Source organism: Notolepis coatsorum (genome assembly GCF_963971535.1).
Source record: "Notolepis coatsorum genome assembly, chromosome: 7".
NCBI classification, from domain to species: domain Eukaryota; kingdom Metazoa; phylum Chordata; class Actinopteri; order Aulopiformes; family Paralepididae; genus Notolepis; species Notolepis coatsorum.
In genome coordinates this window covers 142,768,260-142,786,699 of record NC_140171.1, presented here as the reverse complement: position 1 = coordinate 142,786,699, position 18,440 = coordinate 142,768,260, and the positions used below count along the sequence as shown (strand labels likewise).

At 41.5% G+C, this 18,440-nt stretch overlaps 1 protein-coding gene across 1 annotated transcript in view; it reads right to left on the bottom strand.

Moving 5' to 3' along the window:
* Positions 1-821: 821 nt before the first annotated feature.
* eif3ba (eukaryotic translation initiation factor 3, subunit Ba) overlaps positions 822-18,440 on the bottom strand; it is a 29,887-nt gene continuing 12,268 nt past the window's right edge. Inside the window, exons 14-19 of the mRNA XM_084318969.1 lie at positions 15,204-15,342; positions 11,261-11,386; positions 10,933-11,010; positions 8,472-8,580; positions 7,240-7,353; positions 822-1,410 (exon numbers count right to left, since the gene is read on the bottom strand). Coding sequence (XP_084175095.1) covers positions 7,253-7,353; positions 8,472-8,580; positions 10,933-11,010; positions 11,261-11,386; positions 15,204-15,342 — 553 coding nt within the window. The 3' untranslated portion in view covers positions 822-1,410; positions 7,240-7,252. The remainder of the gene's footprint in view (positions 1,411-7,239; positions 7,354-8,471; positions 8,581-10,932; positions 11,011-11,260; positions 11,387-15,203; positions 15,343-18,440) is intronic.

Genomic DNA, 18,440 nt, shown 5'->3' with positions numbered 1-18,440 from the left:
ACAAGCCACAAATAATATATATCACATTTAAGTACATAATTTCTTGCATGAACAAATAATTGAATTACTAACACAGGATATTAAGTACCGGTAATTCTTTATGCCAGGCAATAGTCAGGCCTACATCATACTGTATCTGTTGCCTATACTCAACCCATACATATCTACTGTTTACATTGTACATTCATTATACCACTATATATAGTTTATCTATAAAACACTGTACGCAGCACAGTGTAGTGGTTAACACTGTCGCCTCACAGCTAGAAGGTCCTGGGTTTGATTCCCCCGTTGGGACCAGGTTGCCAGGTACCCAGGTGGGGTATCTTTCTGTGTGGAGTTCGCATGTTCTCCCCCCGTGCTCACAAGGGCTTCCCCTCCCAATAAGATAAACCCAATGGAAAAACATGCACAACAGATCGCTGTCGCGTTCCCTGACGAAGACGGACAGGAGCACTTGGATTGGTCCCGGCTGCCCTTGGGGGGGGGGGGACGACGACGACGACAGGATGGGAGGTGCAGAGAACATTTAGTCAGGGACTCAGTGCATGTGTGTTCCTGTGGGTCGCCCATCGTGTGTGTGTTAATCTGATGACAAAATAAAGACTTATACTTATATATATATATATATATATACACACTATATTATTCACATCGTATACTGTATACTGCAATGCATTTTACTGCTACATTGCATTAAATGCAAACTTCATTTCATTGTACTAAAATGTATCTAATCTTATTGGCAACCATTTATTTATACATACATTTGAAGACTTGGGGACAAACAAAATGAAGTAAAGACAGAGGCGTTGAATCACTGGCGTTTGAATGTTTATTTTAATGTCTCCCCACAGCGCCCCCCCCCTCCCAGTGTGGAGATCTAATCTGAAAGGAGGAGGATACAGGCCACTATAGCGCCGCCTCGGTACACTAACTAACCAGGATACTTGTTGTTTGGTCTCGACACCCCCACTCCCCAACGCTACGACACCCTCTTCTGCTCCCCGGCGATGCCCCGCTGCTAGCATGGTGACGCTAGGTCGCGCTAGCATGGTGACGCTAAGTCCAGGGCACAACGTCAACAACATGGCCAGGAGTCCCGATAATAAGAAAGAGAAGGGGGGTGAAATAAGTGAGTGAATCCAAATGGTGGAAAAAGAAAACGGGGGAGGAAGTATGATTAAATTACTAAGTGCCAGATTATAATGCAGGGATGATCAAGAGAGAGCCTCCTCTCTCTTCTCCCTTTCGACTGCTGCTGCTCCACAAGGCGTGCTTTGATGATGTCACTACGGTTGAACGTTGAGACTCGCGAGACGAATCCCAAGATTCAGAGCTGGTGGTCGTCGTCCTCCTCCTCCAATCAACGTGTCAGTTCTTCCCTCCTTCCACACACACACAGATGGACTGATGAGAGAGAGAGAGAGATGGGTCAGTTCTTAACGGTGTGGTAGTGAAAGGGTTAACCTTCTGTAGTGTGTTTGTGAAAGGATCAACACTTTGTCGTGTGGCAGTGAAAGGGTTAACCTTCTGTATTGTCGCAGTGAAAGGGTTAACCCCTTTGGTAGTGTGGTTTCAAGTTTCTTTAATAGTTGTCATACAGAAGTACAGAATACTTTTATACAAAATGCTTCTTACTGTTACGCTCCAGAGACTGTGCAAGACAAGATAAGTATGAAATAAAATAACATAGTAAAATTACAAGTAAAAAAATGAGGTCACAGTGTTCAGTTTAGACATATGTACAATGTTCGATGCAGAATAGACGTAGTTACCATACAATATACAATACTGTGCAGTGTACTAATATACAATACTATATAGTGCAAGGCAGAAATGGGACGAGGTGCAATTTAGGTACAATTCACAGTAGGTGTACGAGTTGTAGTGCAAATCCTTTATCAATAAATATAAAGTGTAAAGTGTGTTTGTGTGATCTAAAGTGTGGAGAGTGGGTGCTGCAGTGTGTTGTTTGTTTGAGTGAGTGTGTGCGTGTGGGTGTGTGTGCTGTGTGCATTTGATGGTTGTTGCATAGTGTTTATTGTTCGTTTAGCAGCCTGATGGCCTGGGGATAGAAGCTTCTTCTGAGTCTTTCTGTGCTCGCCTTAAGACTCCGGTATCGCTTGCCTGACCGCAGCAGTTCAAAGAGGCAGTTGTTCGGGTGGCTCGGTGGTAGTGAAAGGGTTAAATATGCTCTGGCAGCTCCATGCCTGTACTACAGTGTTCATATTAAACTAAACGGTGGCATCCTGTGGCAACGAGAGGCAACTACACGGTGTTGGACAAAATGAGGAACAAGGAGGAACAAAATCTCTTAAGATAAATGTGTTGCATATATTTCTGTTCTGCCTGTGTGTAAAAAATTGCATTTTTTCTCCCATCCCAATTTCGTATGGCCAATTCTCCCCTCCCCTGTCTTGAACGTTGCTAGACTATGCCCCCCACTGGTCGGTTGTAGTGAGGATAGAAGCCTTGCATCACGTGTCCCCTCCGGTACACAAGGAGGCAGCCTGTTGCATCTTTTCACCAGACAGCGCAGACTCTCAGTGGCGAGGAGTAACGCGTGGGAGGCTCACACTGCCCCCGATACTTCCTGGCTCTGCTGTGCAAGCGTCACCCAACCGACCTGTAGGAGTCGCTGTCCACAACATTCCAATCCCCACCCATCGACTTCCACCCGCTACCTCTGCCAATTGAGATAGTATGACGACTGGCCCAAGCCGCAGGCAATGCTGACACCGGGATTCGAGACCGGAGTCTCTTGCATTGGTGACGAGTGCAATCTCCGCCCCTCCTCCCGTCTGCTTTTCCATTATTTTGTCAGTTTCCTACACAGGGCATATGGTTTTATTCTGGGAATCATTTTGTATTCATGCATTTATATTGTTTATGTTAATGATTGTCAATAAAAAATAAACGAATTCTTGACAACCTGCAGCACAGCAATACAAATAAATGTATTCCGATTATGACTCATGAAGTCTACACGCAGACTGACCAATCACTCGTCGACCAAGCTGCAGACTGACCAATCACTCGTCGACCAAGCTGCAGACTGTTGGTGTGAGGTCTCCAGTAAGGTGAAGGTTTATAGTTCCAGGTTAGTGTTGGTGTGAGGTCTCCAGTAAGGTGAAGGTTTATAGTTCCAGGTTAGTGTTGGTGTGAGGTCTCCAGTAAGGTGAAGGTTTATAGTTCCAGGTTAGTGTTGGTGTGAGGTCTCCAGTAAGGTGAAGGTTTATAGTTCCAGGTTAGTGTTGGTGTGAGGTCTCCACTAAGGTGAAGGTTTATAGTTCCAGGTTAGTGTTGGTGTGAGGTAGGGGTGGACGGTATAAACGGTATACGGTATAAACGGTATGAATTTGCTCTACGGTATGGATTTTGACTATACCGTGTAACCGGTAGAGCAGCTCTAAAATAGCAATGGCGTCGTCGTCATGTAACCACAGCGCGACTATTTCAATCGCATTTGCCCCTAAAAATAGATAGAATTAGTCATAGATAATAGTTATGTGCAAACTGGAAAAAGTTATTTAGGAGGCTTCGCGCACTGGGCGTGTCAACACGCAATTGTCATTTCATAATAAACACATATCACCGCGGCGCACAGCAAGTTTCAATTTCAGTTCCTGGCATTTTTAACCAGTGGAGAAAGGTAAGAGATCTTACCTATCGTTTTTCTTATATGAATTATTCTACGTTAATAAAACATACCTGGTGATCAACTACAGTTTGCTGTAAACATTATGATATGCGTGTAGTGTTATGATAACGACGGCTGCAGCGGGAGGACGGCTGCAGCAGTGGATTTGCGAAATAGCATGCAGCTGCAGAGCCGCAGAGCCAGGGGCTCTTTCAGGTCTGGTCACAGGCCGCTCAACAGCGCCCCCCCACCCAACGGCTGAATTGCCCTGAATTGACCTGAAAGAGCCCCTGGCTCTGCGGCTCTGCAGCTACATATGCTTCTAGCAAAATCCAGCATCCAGCCCCGCTGTTTGCAATGGGAGCAGCACGGAGTCTCGACTCGGGACTTATTTTATTTGGAATATAATGACTTTATACGCAAAAGTAGCCTAGTTTTAAGTTAAAATATTATAAATCTACATGCCTTGAGGATGTCATTCTTTATATAGCCTGCCTATCAGGCAAAAAAAATTATTCTAACGGAAACACTGATACTGTGATATATACCGTTACGTCTATGCTTCAAATTATACCGTGATATAAATTTTAGACCATACTGTCCACCCCTAGTGTGAGGTCTCCAGTAAGGTGAAGGTTTATAGTTCCAGGATAGTGTTGGTGTGAGGTCTCCAGTAAGGTGAAGGTTTATAGTTCCAGGTTAGTGTTGGTGTGAGGTCTCCAGTAAGGTGAAGGTTTATAGTTCCAGGTTAGTGTTGGTGTGAGGTCTCCAGTAAGGTGAAGGTTTATAGTTCCAGGTTAGTGTTGGTGTGAGGTCTCCAGTAAGGTGAAGGTTTATAGTTCCAGGTTAGTGTTGGTGTGAGGTCTCCAGTAAGGTGAAGGTTTATAGTTCCACGTTAGTGTTGGTGTGAGGTCTCCAGTAAGGTGAAGGTTTATAGTTCCAGGTTAGTGTTGGTGTGAGGTCTCCAGTAAGGTGAAGGTTTATAGTTCCAGGTTAGTGTTGGTGTGAGGTCTCCAGTAAGGTGAAGGTTTATAGTTCCAGGTTAGTGTTGGTGTGAGGTCTCCAGTAAGGTGAAGGTTTATAGTTCCAGGTTAGTGTTGGTGTGAGGTCTCCAGTAAGGTGAAGGTTTATAGTTCCAGGTTAGTGTTGGTGTGAGGTCTCCACTAAGGTGAAGGTTTATAGTTCCAGGTTAGTGTTGGTGTGAGGTCTCCAGTAAGGTGAAGGTTTATAGTTCCAGGTTAGTGTTGGGTGTTAGGTCTCCAGTAAGGTGAAGGTTTATAGTTCCAGGTTAGTGTTGGTGTGAGGTCTCCAGTAAGGTGAAGGTTTATAGTTCCAGGTTAGTGTTGGGTGTTAGGTCTCCAGTAAGGTGAAGGTTTATAGTTCCAGGTTAGTGTTGGGTGTTAGTCTGCAAATAAGACGACTGTTTTATTTGTACTCCAGTTTATTTCACGCTCTCAACAGCATAGTGGCCACAGCCTCCGTAGAGTTCAACAAGTGAAGAGCAACAACCGCGCGCATTCCCCTCTGCTCAGATTACCGGCGTAAAGGCTGTAGTAGATTCCCCTCTGCTCAGATTACCGTAAAGGCTGCAGTAGATTCCCCTCTGCTCAGATTACCATAAAGGCTGCAGTAGAAGTAGGCTAACTAACAGAACATTCCCCTCCGCTCATGTAACCGGTCTTATTTGACATGCCCTGAGTGGGAGTTGAACCCCGGTCTCCCGCGCCGCATCACAGACCATGACTAGACCAAGAGGTGAATTCACTGCTTGATAATGGGTCTGGATGCCTCTGGGGAGTGAGTTTACTTGCAGTACCGCTTAACGTCCACAGCCACTTCACTACACTGTCCATCGCCACTGTGGATAGACATGCGGTACCTCTGTTACACTCAGATTACCATAAAGGCTGCAGTAGAAGTAGGCTAACTAACAGAACATTCCCCTCTGCTCAGATTACCGTAAAGGCTGCAGTAGAAGTAGGCTAACTAACAGAACATTCCCCTCTGCTCAGATTACCGTAAAGGCTGCAGTAGAAGTAGGCTAACTAACAGAACATTCCCCTCTGCTCAGATTACCGTAAAGGCTGCAGTAGAAGTAGGCTAACTAACAGCACAGTTAGTGTAACTGCAGTGGTGATGTCATAATAGAACCGGTTATAACAGGCTAGAATGCTCTGGGTCATTGTGATGTCATAAGGGATCGCCCTGGCGGGCGGTCCTTTGGCCTGTGATGTCATAATAGATCGACACTAGTGTATAAATACTGAGACCCTATAAGGTTCGTCCCTTCACTTCGTCACCATCTCCAGACAAGCCACATCGACACCTTCCTCCATAACAGTCCTCTCATATTGCATGCAGTCAATAAGGTACGTTTGGGGCTGTACTGCGCTTGTAGTTAAGTTCATTGGGTTAACAACCACCCTTGTAACGACCGATAAATTGTATGTATGTTGTTATGGTTTGAGCCGTGATTGATTGTATTTCATGTATGTTTTCACAGTTTTACGGTTCGGAATAAAGATGTTCTCTTAGAACGGAAATAAAGCCAATCAGTAAACATCAAAGACGAGTTGCTTCATCATTGCAAGAGGGACAGTTACAGTAAAACTTATATGCACCACGATGACCGTGCAATTCTCGACCATCGAACAGCCACAACCTTCCGGAACCTTCTAGAACCTCGACCATCCACAACCTTCCGGAACCTTCTAGAACATCCACAACCTTCCGGAACATTCTAGAACAGCGAACGTCCTGGCATTACAGCAAGATGTCTGATAGTGGCAGCCAGTCCAATACGGTGGTGGAGGTGGAGAACCCATCCGGGGCAGCGGGCCGACCACGCAGGCGGACGGCCGCGGCTCAAGAACTGCAGGATGCGCGAAGGACAAAGATTGAACGGAAGTTCAACTGTACTAGTACCAAGCACCAAAGTTAACTTAACATTGGGCGTGAGGTCTCCAGTGAGGTTAAGGTTTATAGTATACTGACCGTACAGAGAGGAGACTGACACTCACCTATCTGACTGGTAACAATATTTTAATGCATAATTCTCACCAATTCTCAATGTTAGTTCTCTAAGCAAGTACCTCATAATCTGAGGTTTCTGCTTCAGTCCATAGTGATTGTGCATTCCTTACAGACATACATTACGTGGATAGGGACTGTGAGTGTGGAACACATTGAATGAATGAATGATTATATTTATATAGCGCTTTTCTAGACACTCAAAGCGCTCCCCACAATGTAGGGTGGAAATTGCCTCCTTCACCACCACTGGTAAGACCCAACCTTGGGCTACGCAGGCTCAATGACTGCCATACACTGGCACCAGGCACACATCACACTACACAATGGCTGAATGGCTCAGGAGACAGGGACTGATATCAGCCAATTAAGGGGAGGGGATGATTAGGTGGCCTTGATGTCAGAGACCTGATTGGGAATTTGGCCAGGAACGTTGGGGAACTACTCTTTGCGATAGTCGTCCTGGGTTCTTTAACGACCGAATTCAGTCATTAAACACATTGTATCTGGATGAGTACAGTGGACATGTGAACCCACTGTGTTGTGAGTGCCTGAGTGAGTCTTACCTGCGTAAAGGGACTACAGATCTCCGAGGGCAATGATTTCTTCGTTGATAAAAAACTCGATGGTCTCCTCCTCCCAGTCTTCCACGTTACTGTCCAGTTCATCAGTGTCCACTCCTGCGTGACGGGAAAAACAACACGTTACTGTCAAGTTCATCAGTGTCCACTCCTGCGTGACGGGAAAAACAACACGTTACTGTCCAGTTCATCAGTGTCCACTCCTGCGTGACGGGAAAAACAACACGTTACTGTCCAGTTCATCAGTGTCCACTCCTGCGTGACGGGAAACGCAACACATTTCAGCGACGCATTCGGAGAGAAGCCCTGTTTCTGAGTTCTTGGCGTTTGAGTGGATCTTGGCCAGAGTTGAGCCCTACTCTTCAAGTCTGGTATTACCTGGTATTAGCCTGGTATTGACATGGTATTGACCTGGTATTAGCCTGGTATTGACCTGGTATTGACCTGGTATTAGTCTGGTATTGACATGGTATTGACATGGCATTAGCCTGGTATTGACCTGGTATTAGCCTGGTATTGACATGGTATTAGCCTGGTATTGACATGGTATTAGTCTGGTATCTGTCTGGTATCAGTATCTGTTCATCCCAATTTATCCCTGACTGAAATCAACCATAAAGATCCTCCCCATATGTGTTTTTATTTAACACTTTAAAATGTTGTATATTGAGTAACAATTTATTTGGTATGGTTTTTCCACCAACATCTTTCAATAAACTACTGAAAATGCTTAGCATTTAGTTAATTTTGTTATGTTGCAGACCCTACTAAGCGTAGGGTCAACTAGTCAACTAGTCAACTACAGGTCTGAGCATTTTAGTTTTAGTCTTTTTCTGTTTAGTCTCGCCACTCAACATAATTCACCCACGGAACCATGTGTTAGGGATAAGGGTTCCGCACGGACAATATTGTTTGTTACTTTTCTGTCGGCCAACGAGTTCCTGCAAGCAAAGCCCAGTAAACAGAGTGTTGAAGTTGAATAAACGTTTAGCGCTTTCGACATCCAGACTCCGACTCCTATTCTTCTGCGCTACAAGAGATTTCGGCAAGATTTTATTTTGTAAACTACATTTTGTGTCGTTGTTTTTAGTCAATGACATTGCATGAATCATTTAGTCACGTTAGTGTCACATGATCTCCATTAACGTCTCGTCTCGTTGTCGTCAGGGGAAAAAGCTTTGTTGATGACTATCATTTAAATGAACACTGGTCCTTACCTCCTCTGAGTTCCAGGCGGAGACTCTTCTGATCCTGGTGTGTCTGGACCGATGCCTCCCTGTACTGACGATACTCCTCCATCATGGTCCTGCGCTTGTCCACCAGCTCCTACTCAAACAAACACAAACACACACCAAGTTACCATCTACTGTTCACACCTCCATCCTTCTCATGAAGATACACTTGGGGACCATCCTAACATAATTTAATGAAAACGATACAAGTGATATTTGTGTAAAAAAAAATAAAAAAAATAAGCAGTTTATGGTTTTTAAAAGCTAAATGTTTTAGCATGACTTGAAGGACGCCAATGAATAAAGATCACAGTAAAAGAACACCACACTGACTAGAGCAGATTCAGGACCTGGTGTTTAACCCTTTCACTACCACACTACAGACAGTTAAGTCTGTAGTGTGGTAGTGAAAGGTTAACCGTCTGTAGTGTGGCAGTGAACGGGTTAACCTTATGTAGTGTGGTTGTGAAAGGGTTAACCATTTGTCGTGTGGCAGTGAAATGGTTATATATAAACATGTTAAATTGCTCTCCCAGGGGCATGTAGATAGGTTTGTTGCTTGGTTGTTTAACTAAACATGTAGATAGCTTGGTTGTTTAACTAAACATGTAGATAGGTTGGTTGTTTAACTAAACATGTAGATAGGTTGGTTGTTTAACTAAACATGTAGATAGCTTGGTTGTTTAACTAAACATGTAGATAGGTTGGTTGTTTAACTAAACATGTAGATAGCTTGGTTGTTTAACTAAACATGTAGATAGGTTGGTTGTTTAACTAAACATGTAGATAGCTTGGTTGTCTAACTAAACATGTAGATAGCTTGGTTGTCTAACTAAACATGTAGATAGCTTGGTTGTCTAACTAAACATGTAGATAGGTTGGTTGTCTAACTAAACATGTAGATAGGTTAGTTGTCTAACTAAACATGTAGATAGGTTTGAGGTTAGTTGTCTAACTAAACATGATCATCAGGTAGACCCTGCCGTGTCGGAGACGACGTGAACAAACCGCTCTGCTGAAGAACTGTTCAGCACCAGGCAGAGCTACTCTTCATGAACAGCATGGTTTCACACATTATGCACAGCACTCAGACCAGATAGTTACAATTCCCCCGGGATGCCGTTAGATCAGCGGTTCTCAAACTATGGGTCGCGACCCAAAGTGGGGTCGTTGGTAGGTGACAGTGGAAAGTATTAAAAAAAAAAAAAAAAAAAAAAAAAAAAAAAAAACCTAAAAGGAAAGAAATAAAGGAATAAAATAAAATATATATACCGGGTATATATATATATTTTTTATGTTCTGGCAACATATTTGGCTAAATATGCCTGGTTTTATAAATGTGTATTGATAACAGTGCTGTAATGACATTTTCTAATAAATATGCACGATCAAGTTCAACATGCTTTTATTTTGATATTCCTTAATTCCACGTTGAAATGACACGATACATTAACCCATTCCATGCCAACACGAGTATAGTCGGGTTAACTCGCCATCGGTTCCATGCCTATCAAGAGTATAGTAGAGTTTTAATAGTTATTTCTTTTATTAGCGATATCCATTCATTTTTCATCCATCCAGCCTGACGTTATCATTGGGAATGGGTCTGAGCTCGCAAAGGGCAAATACCACCGCCTATCGTCTCCCGGATGGTATTGCACATCATTGGATTGGATTGGCTGGGAAAGTATGGTCCAGGTTTTACTTCTCGGGCATGCAGCTGGATACTATTGCATTGAGTCCCCCCACTGGGAGCATCGTGGATCATTGTGTTTTGGACTATAACGTTGGATCAATGGACGCGATCGATATTTGGAATGGCGATCAGGAATTGGATTAATCTTTTTGCATGACATCAGATGTGAGGTAAGGCCTTTATGTTACGAATCTTGGGGTAATCAGATGTTCCTATCACCGCCATCGGGCGTGTGTGTGAGGTTCGCGCCGACCAAAGTACGGAGAAGCGATTTTTCAGCCCGCTTCTGTATCATGCACGAGGACACATATACTATCGATAATCTAGCGTTTAACGTATTTGAAAACGATTCATAAATCAGGCGAAAAATGACAACGTGTTTTGTGTATTCCACTATTATCGTCTTTCTCTGGAATTACTAGAAATCTCCAAAACTATACTCGTATTCAAAACGGTATAAAACGGAAATGTACCGATGAAAAAACAATCAGTTTCGTACATGTTGACTGCAAGCAAGTCATTGATAAGCGACGGGTGTATTAGACCCATAGCCATAATTTAAGATATAGTTTAAGCGTTCGCAAATATCCCCGTCCTCCCATTGATTAAAGCGCTGGCCTACAAGCCCTAATTTGGTAATATCCGGCAGGCTCTGAATGTGTTAAGTGTGGGGTCACCAAAAAGAAAATCCTAAATAAAATTGTTGTGGTATAAAGAAGTTAGATGAAACAACAGTGGGCTGGGTCTAACCTTAGAGGCCTTGGACTGGCTCAGACGATCCTTCTGCTCAAAGATCTTGGAGTACTTCTTTAGATCCTTTTTGATCACCTGTGGAACACACAACATGGGTAGAGAGCCAGAGTTAAGAGCAGCTCACACAGTATATAGATTTTCATCCGTTCACCTTGGCGATCAAAACAGGAAGTTGGTAGATGTGAGTGAGCCTCAGAGCAAAATTAGAATCAGGAGCTGGAGTCCAGCTCTCATACGAGGTGTCAGAAAAGTTATTTTAGTTTCGTCATCACGGGCTCCAACACAAACACGTACGTACACGCACGTACACACACACACACACTACCTTGATGGGTTCTATGCCGAGCAGGGTGGCCGGTCTAGGTCTCCAGAGCAGCTGACAGAAACGGTCCTTGTTGTTTTTCTGAAGAAGACGGCCCTGGAACGTCCACAGCCAGTAGGCGTTGTCCACCTGGAGACACAGACACACAGAGTGGAGTTAGAGAAGTCGATTCCAGTCTATTCTTTCCCAGGCTCACCGTAAACTAGGGCTGACCTTCGAAGCTTTTTTTGGCAATCGAGCTTCGATTTTAATTCGAAGCTTCGGGGATTTTTTTTTTTTTTTTAACATTTTTTCTTTTTTATCTTATGTTGTGGGACTTGTACAGCACTTTGGTAAACTTTGTTGTTTTTAAATGTGCTCTATAAATAAAGTGGATTGGATTAATTAATTAAGTAGCCCCTTTCGTGACTGTGACGCAGCCAACAAGGTTTCACTCGGCTGCGCTGGCTGGGTGCAGTGGGGCTGCTCTCACAGCCAACGACATGACATTACATAATTATGTTGCAACCTTCGTCTATCAAGCAAATCAATTATATAAATATTTATATGTAGTTGATAGAGACAAAGGCAGAATTCGACTTAATTAAGCACGTTTTATTTTATGTTCGAAGCTTGTGCCATCGAACGAAGCTTTGAAGTATTTAAGACAGCCCTACCGTAAACAGTAAACATTTAGGTAGACAAAAACAAAGTCACGAATAAGAATAAAAATAAGCCTAAGAATAAAGAATAAAAATAAGCCTAAAAATAAAATAAGCCTAAGAATAAAATACGGTCCGGGATGTACATTTCCTATGTTATGTATATACATGATTCTAGGGATGTGCATGACTGACCAAAATCATTTTCGAATAGTCTACTGTTAACATGGTAAATAAAGCATGGTTGAATGCCACCACCCACTTCAATGATAGCGTTGTGAACGGATAATCTCTGTTTTAAATTATGGCTATGTGTCTAATCTGCCCGTCGTTTATCAATTACTTATTACATGGCGTTTTCACATTCGCCGAAATGCTTGCTTGTGATTGGTCAATAGCCCCCTGACAGCGGTCATTATCAGACAATAATGACCGCTGTGGGACAATAATGACCGCTGTGCGCAGCTGTTCGCAATCAAGCCCACTGACACACTGTTTCAGTGCAATTAGACACTGCCGGTGTTCTGCTGCCGGGGATGACAGGGGGCGGAGCCAGAACCAGTGTTGCGAGTCGATGTAAAATGAATTAGGTATATTGTTAGTAAGTTAGCCATGTAATAAGCGGGATAATGTATAGCTATACTCGATCATTGTCGCAAAATAATTGACCTTCACTGGCGTTTAAAACACCTCGCTGAGGCGGCTCGGTATTTTAAACTCTGTGTCGGTCAATTATTTTGCGACAATGACCTCGTAGCTATACATTATCCCTTACTTGTTTGCAGTCAACATTGTCGAGACGGATTTTTTTTTTTTAATAATCGGTTCATTTCCGTTTTATAGCATTTTGAAAAGCCCTTGTTTTTCAGGAAAATATAGATTCCGTGATGAACGCCCTTTACTGGAATATTCTGGCATACACAAAACACGGTCATTTTTCGGCCTATTTATGAATACCGTAATTCCTCTAATAGTAACCCCGGCTTGTATTTGTTTCAACTGTAGCGGGTACCAGGCTTGTATTAGGAGGAGGCCTGTATAAGAGGGAGGCCTATATTTCAAATTTTCAAACGGATCATAATGAATAAATCAACATTTTGTGTCAGTTTGAACCCAGTAAAATGTATTGAAACCAAGTAGGGCTGGGCGATATGGCCTAAATATGATATCACGATATTTTCTGACCTTTCGGCGATACACGATACACATCACAATGTTTTTCCTTTTTTACCCAAACAATTCATTATGAGGCTTACCAAGACAGTATTTGAGTTTGCAAGCGAACATTAAAGACAAAAGACTCATGCATTTAGCATTTTTATATTAGATTTAGATTATTGGATTCTTAGATTATATATTTAGCATTTTAGCCTTTCGTTTTTTTATATTATATATTAGATTAGATTTAGATGATTAGATTACATATTGTAACTATTTATTTATTTACATGTATGTATACATTTATTATTTGAACGGCTTAAGGCTATATCTGTACTTGATGTTTGTTTGTTGTGTTGCATACTTGAAATAAACTTCAATCAAATCAAACCCCCCCTCTTAAAAACAAAAACCTGTGTTTAACCTAGCCATCTATAAAACATCATGCTAAAACTGTGAAACAAATGTCCTACTCCCCTAAAGAAAGAAATACATAGCAAACATGACTCAGTTATCCAATAGTGCTGCTGCTTTTTATTTTGTTAAAATCTTTTAGTTAATAAGACTAAAAGACTACAATATATATGACTACAAGGGCCAGAAGCCCACTTCATGACGGCTTCCTGTCCTCTCATTCCATTTCCGGTTTTCCGGTTAACGTTACATTTTCAACAACAGATTGCTGCTAATTAAACACTTCATGGAAACGGAGTAACGTTAACGTTATGTCGAGTTCATACGTGTAGTGTAGTATGAACTCCACATAACGTTAACATTACTCCGTGTCCACTGTTGCTGCCACTGTTGCGTCGCAGATGCATGGTACACTCTGTTAGCTCCGTAGCTAATCCGCTCATAAACTAACTTACAGATAGCAGTACCGTTAACGCCGGAGTTTACTCCTGGGTTTCAGGGGGCATCCCTAGCACCGAGCCACCACCGCCTCTCTGGCTAGGTGTGTGCGCTTGCGTGCGTGTATGTGCGTGTAGATGACGTAATTTTGGCAAGTGTGTGTGTGACTGACTTTTTTTTTCTGCAAGAGGGAGAGGCGAGAGAGAGAGAGGAAAGCATTTAGCACTGCGCTTGTAAGTCTCATCTCAGCCGCGGCGGCCTCTAACGCGAGGGCAAAACATCACGATATCCGCGATACGTTTAAAAAGTGTATTGTTAATGAACTGTACCCGATATTTATATAATATCGTCATATCGCCCAGCCCTAAAACCAAGTACTGTATGAAATAGTAAACAGTGCAATTACAGGTGGTCACTGGTCATTTCAACGTTTTCAAAGTGAAATCAAGTAACTAGCTCAGTATGCAGCTCAGTATATTAGTAACCCGGCTTGTATTAGGAGGTCGGCTTATAATTGCTTAGCTCAAGAGCGCACCCGGCCATTAATAGAGACCCGGCTTGTATTTGAGACCCGGTTACTAATAGAGGAATTACGGTAGTTTTCAAATAAACGCTATTATCAATAGTATATGTGTACTTATGCATGCTATAGAAGCGATCTGAAAAATATATTCTCTCATTTCCTGATCAGCGAGCACACACTCACAGCCACACACACATATGGGACACGTTGATATATAGGTCAAAATAGATCAGATTACCCCAAGACTGGTCAAATAAATTGCTTACCTCAGATCAGATGTTATCCAAAAAGATTATTCGAATTCCTGATCGCCATTCCAAATATCGATCGCATTTATTGATTCAGCGTTGGGTACTGGAAATACATAATCCACACTGTTCTGAGGGTCGGCGATCACTTGGGTCTCTTCAGATGCCTCGCCGGAGAGCAACATGAGGAGGGTGGACCCACCCCCCCCCCATCAGTCTAAACCAATGGGGTGCAGTTACACAGGGAGAGACGATAGGGGGCGGTATTTTCCTAATTGAGCTCAGAGAGAGTCTGCAACACTAGCTGAGGCTTGCTTGATGAAATATGAATTCAAATCGTAATAAAAATAAATACGACAAACAAACGCTATATGTCGTTGGTGGCACTCAACTGGCGGCATCCAATTCTTTTATTTTTTTGACTGAATAACACCATGCTAAAATTGACCAGACCTGAAAAATCTAAGCAAATGAATAAAGGGAAGATGAGGATCAGGTAGGTACTTGTAGGAGTGTCTGTGTACCTTGTGGCTCCACCAGGAGACGGAGGTGACGACGTAGCGGCCGGTGGGGTCCCACTCCACGTCGGAGGCCATGTAGTGTTCCGCTATGTTCATCAAGGTGCAGTCCGACGTGTCCACAAAGGCAAGGGCCCCGTTCATACTGACGGAGGAGATCACACGGTAAAGAGGGTTACACGTTATGTAGATATACAGACGTGCACACGGCAAAACGTACACTGCCGACACACGCAGTGTAGGAAGCCTCAGATCAGGAATCAGGAGCCGTTGTTCAGCTCCCAGAAACAAAGTGGCCTGTTGGGAAGTTAGATCCCTTTTTTTTTATCCACTTTTTCTCCCATTTTCTATATTTTCTCCCATCCCAATTTCGTATCATCCAATTCAACCCTCCCCTGTCACGAACGCTGTTTCTTGCCTCCCACAAGCCGGCTGCAATGTGGACTAAGTCATACATAGCACAAGTCCCCTCCGGTACTTGAGGTAACAGCAGTCGCATCTTTTCACCTGCGCAGCTCGATCTCTCAGTGGCGAGGAGTAACGCGTGGGAGGCTCACGCTGCCCCCGACACTTCCTGATTCTACTGCGCAGGCGCACCAACCGACCTGTAGGAGTCGCTGTCCACAACGCCCGATCCCCACCCATCAGTTTCCCACCCCCTAATACGGCCAATGTGTATTAGTACGGACGACCAGCTAAACTGAAAGCAAATGTGGAGCGCTGGGCTCCAGCGTCTCCAGATTCCGTGGCGAGCGCCTTGCCCACTACGCCACGTAGCCGCCCGTTGGGAAGTTAGATCCTAATGTGAAAAACTGATTTTATATAAAACACATATATATATATATACAGTATATATATATATATAAAACATATATATATATATCATAAATCAGTTTTAAAAGATGTACAAAAAATCTTTCTTAAATGGGTATCTGGAAGAGGAAGTGTGTTGATTAGGACTACGTGTAAGATGTAAATAAAAAATAGAAGAAATTATGTATATCATGTGGTATTTATTTAGTATATATTTATATGTATATTTTAGGGCTGTCAAAATTAATGCTTCAACTCGAGATTAATTTAAATTATTTAAAGCGTTAAACAATTTTTATCTACATTAATCTATGGAGTGAAAAATGTTCAATATAATATAAGAAAGCGGTCTAGCTGTGTCAATGTTGATGGTTTTGTTGAACATTTGTATTTCACAGGAGAGAAACTGTATTCAAAGAAGCTATTAAAATAGTCTTTGAATCTAAATATACCGTACTTTCTTTGCGTTGATTTTACATTAATTCCATGATTTTACTCAAGTAAATATCTGTTACAAGCTTCGGTCTTGAGTAGAAAAATGCGATTTTTAATATGGATTAATTACAGAAAATTGGGAGATTAATTAGTAATTTTTTTTTATCTATTGACAGCACTAGTATATTTATATAAATGTATTGAATTGTAGAGATTTATACATTTATTTATAGATAAAATTAACAATAGAAAAAAAAACTATATAATTTGTGAGTTAAAAAGGGGTAGTATAGGAATAATTAAAAAGTATATACTTCTTCCTACTCCTTTTTCGAACAGGGTAGACAATTTTTTTTATCATTTTCTTTTTGTCGTCTTTTTTTATTATCTTTTGTATATGTCAAATGAACAGATATATTTTAGTTTTTATACTTGTTTGAAAAAAATTAATATTTTCATTCATATGTCTGCTCATTTTACCCTTGCTATTATTTTACTTTTATTCCTACACCCCAATATCCGCTAGGTACATACTATGACCTTCTGATATAATTTGATTAATATATCTGCATAATTTTATCCCACTTTATGCTTTGCCGCTTGTTTTACACCGAGTGATTTTATGTCTTATTTCTTACTGATGTAAATCACTTTGAACTGCAATCCCCTGTATGAAAGGTGCTATACAAATAAAGTTATTATTATTCTCATACGAGGTGTCAGAAAAGTTATTTGGTTGATCACCAGTGGCTCCGTCTCACACACACAACCAAAGTATATAATAAGGTCGGGTGGGCCTCTCTGGCAGAGAGACATAAATTGCATTGGAATATTTTTAATTATAAAGCCATAATTAGAGATTGTCCAAATTATATTAGTTCTAGTGATGCACCGATGTGAAAATTGTGGCCGATACCGATTTACCGATGTCGATATCTTACTTTTGTCATTTATTTTCAGAAATTATATTTTTAAACAATTTAAGACCAAAACATGTTAGATAAAAATAAATAGTAAAAAAAAAAAAATGTTTTTATGTATTCCACCCCAAAATGACATTATGGTAATATTTTTCAGTGTTGCATATTTTTTGATCAAACGTTTTCAAGTATTAACATCACTAACATGTCACAAAAGCATGTAGAATGTATATTATCATCAATACGTTAGTTTAGGAATAGGTTAAAAGTGCCATTAGATAGTTTTAAGTTTTCGATCGTCTATCCAAGCCGAAAACGGAAATTTTTAACCATGGGAATTGTAGTCTTTTTGCTGCCATTTTGTAGAGGACATGCATAGCTGTCGACCAGAATTTTTCCGAACTACACTTCCTGTCACATACTGTGGGGGTTCAAAGTTCAGCGTTCTGAATGAATTATGTCAATAACTGTTATTAGGGATAATAAGCCACCAAAGGTAATGTTTTTGACAAATATTGAAATGCAGTTAGTTTCTCCTCCCCATTGTTAGCATGTAGGAACAATTAGATCTGAAATTAGTTTCAAAACGGTTGCACTGTGGGGGAAATAAAAAAGTACACTAGATTACAGTAGATATCATTATCTGTTCTTATGCACGTCTGGTGATACTAAATCCAAATTGAACTCGGGCATTTGAAAGATAATATATGTATATATATATAAATGTGCGAATTGGCTATAATAAGGTAATGTATAAGCATCTATTCTATATTCTATAATAATATTTCAAATTGCATTGGTCCGGATGGGAGAATTCAGTACTGTATCTACAGAACCTTCGGTTTTATCATCTTCCCTTTATCAATTTCCTTAGATTTTTTGTACACATGATCTCAAGAGGGTACTTAACGAGATCAGTGGCAGTTAAATTTGGTCATTATTATCATGGTGTTATTCACTGTCAAAGACGCAAAGAAAAATCATAATTCATATTCTGCTTTGTTTCATCACAATTTAAGCAAGCCTAGTAATAGACACAATATTTCTGACAGTGTGAATACATTCCCTGAGGTCC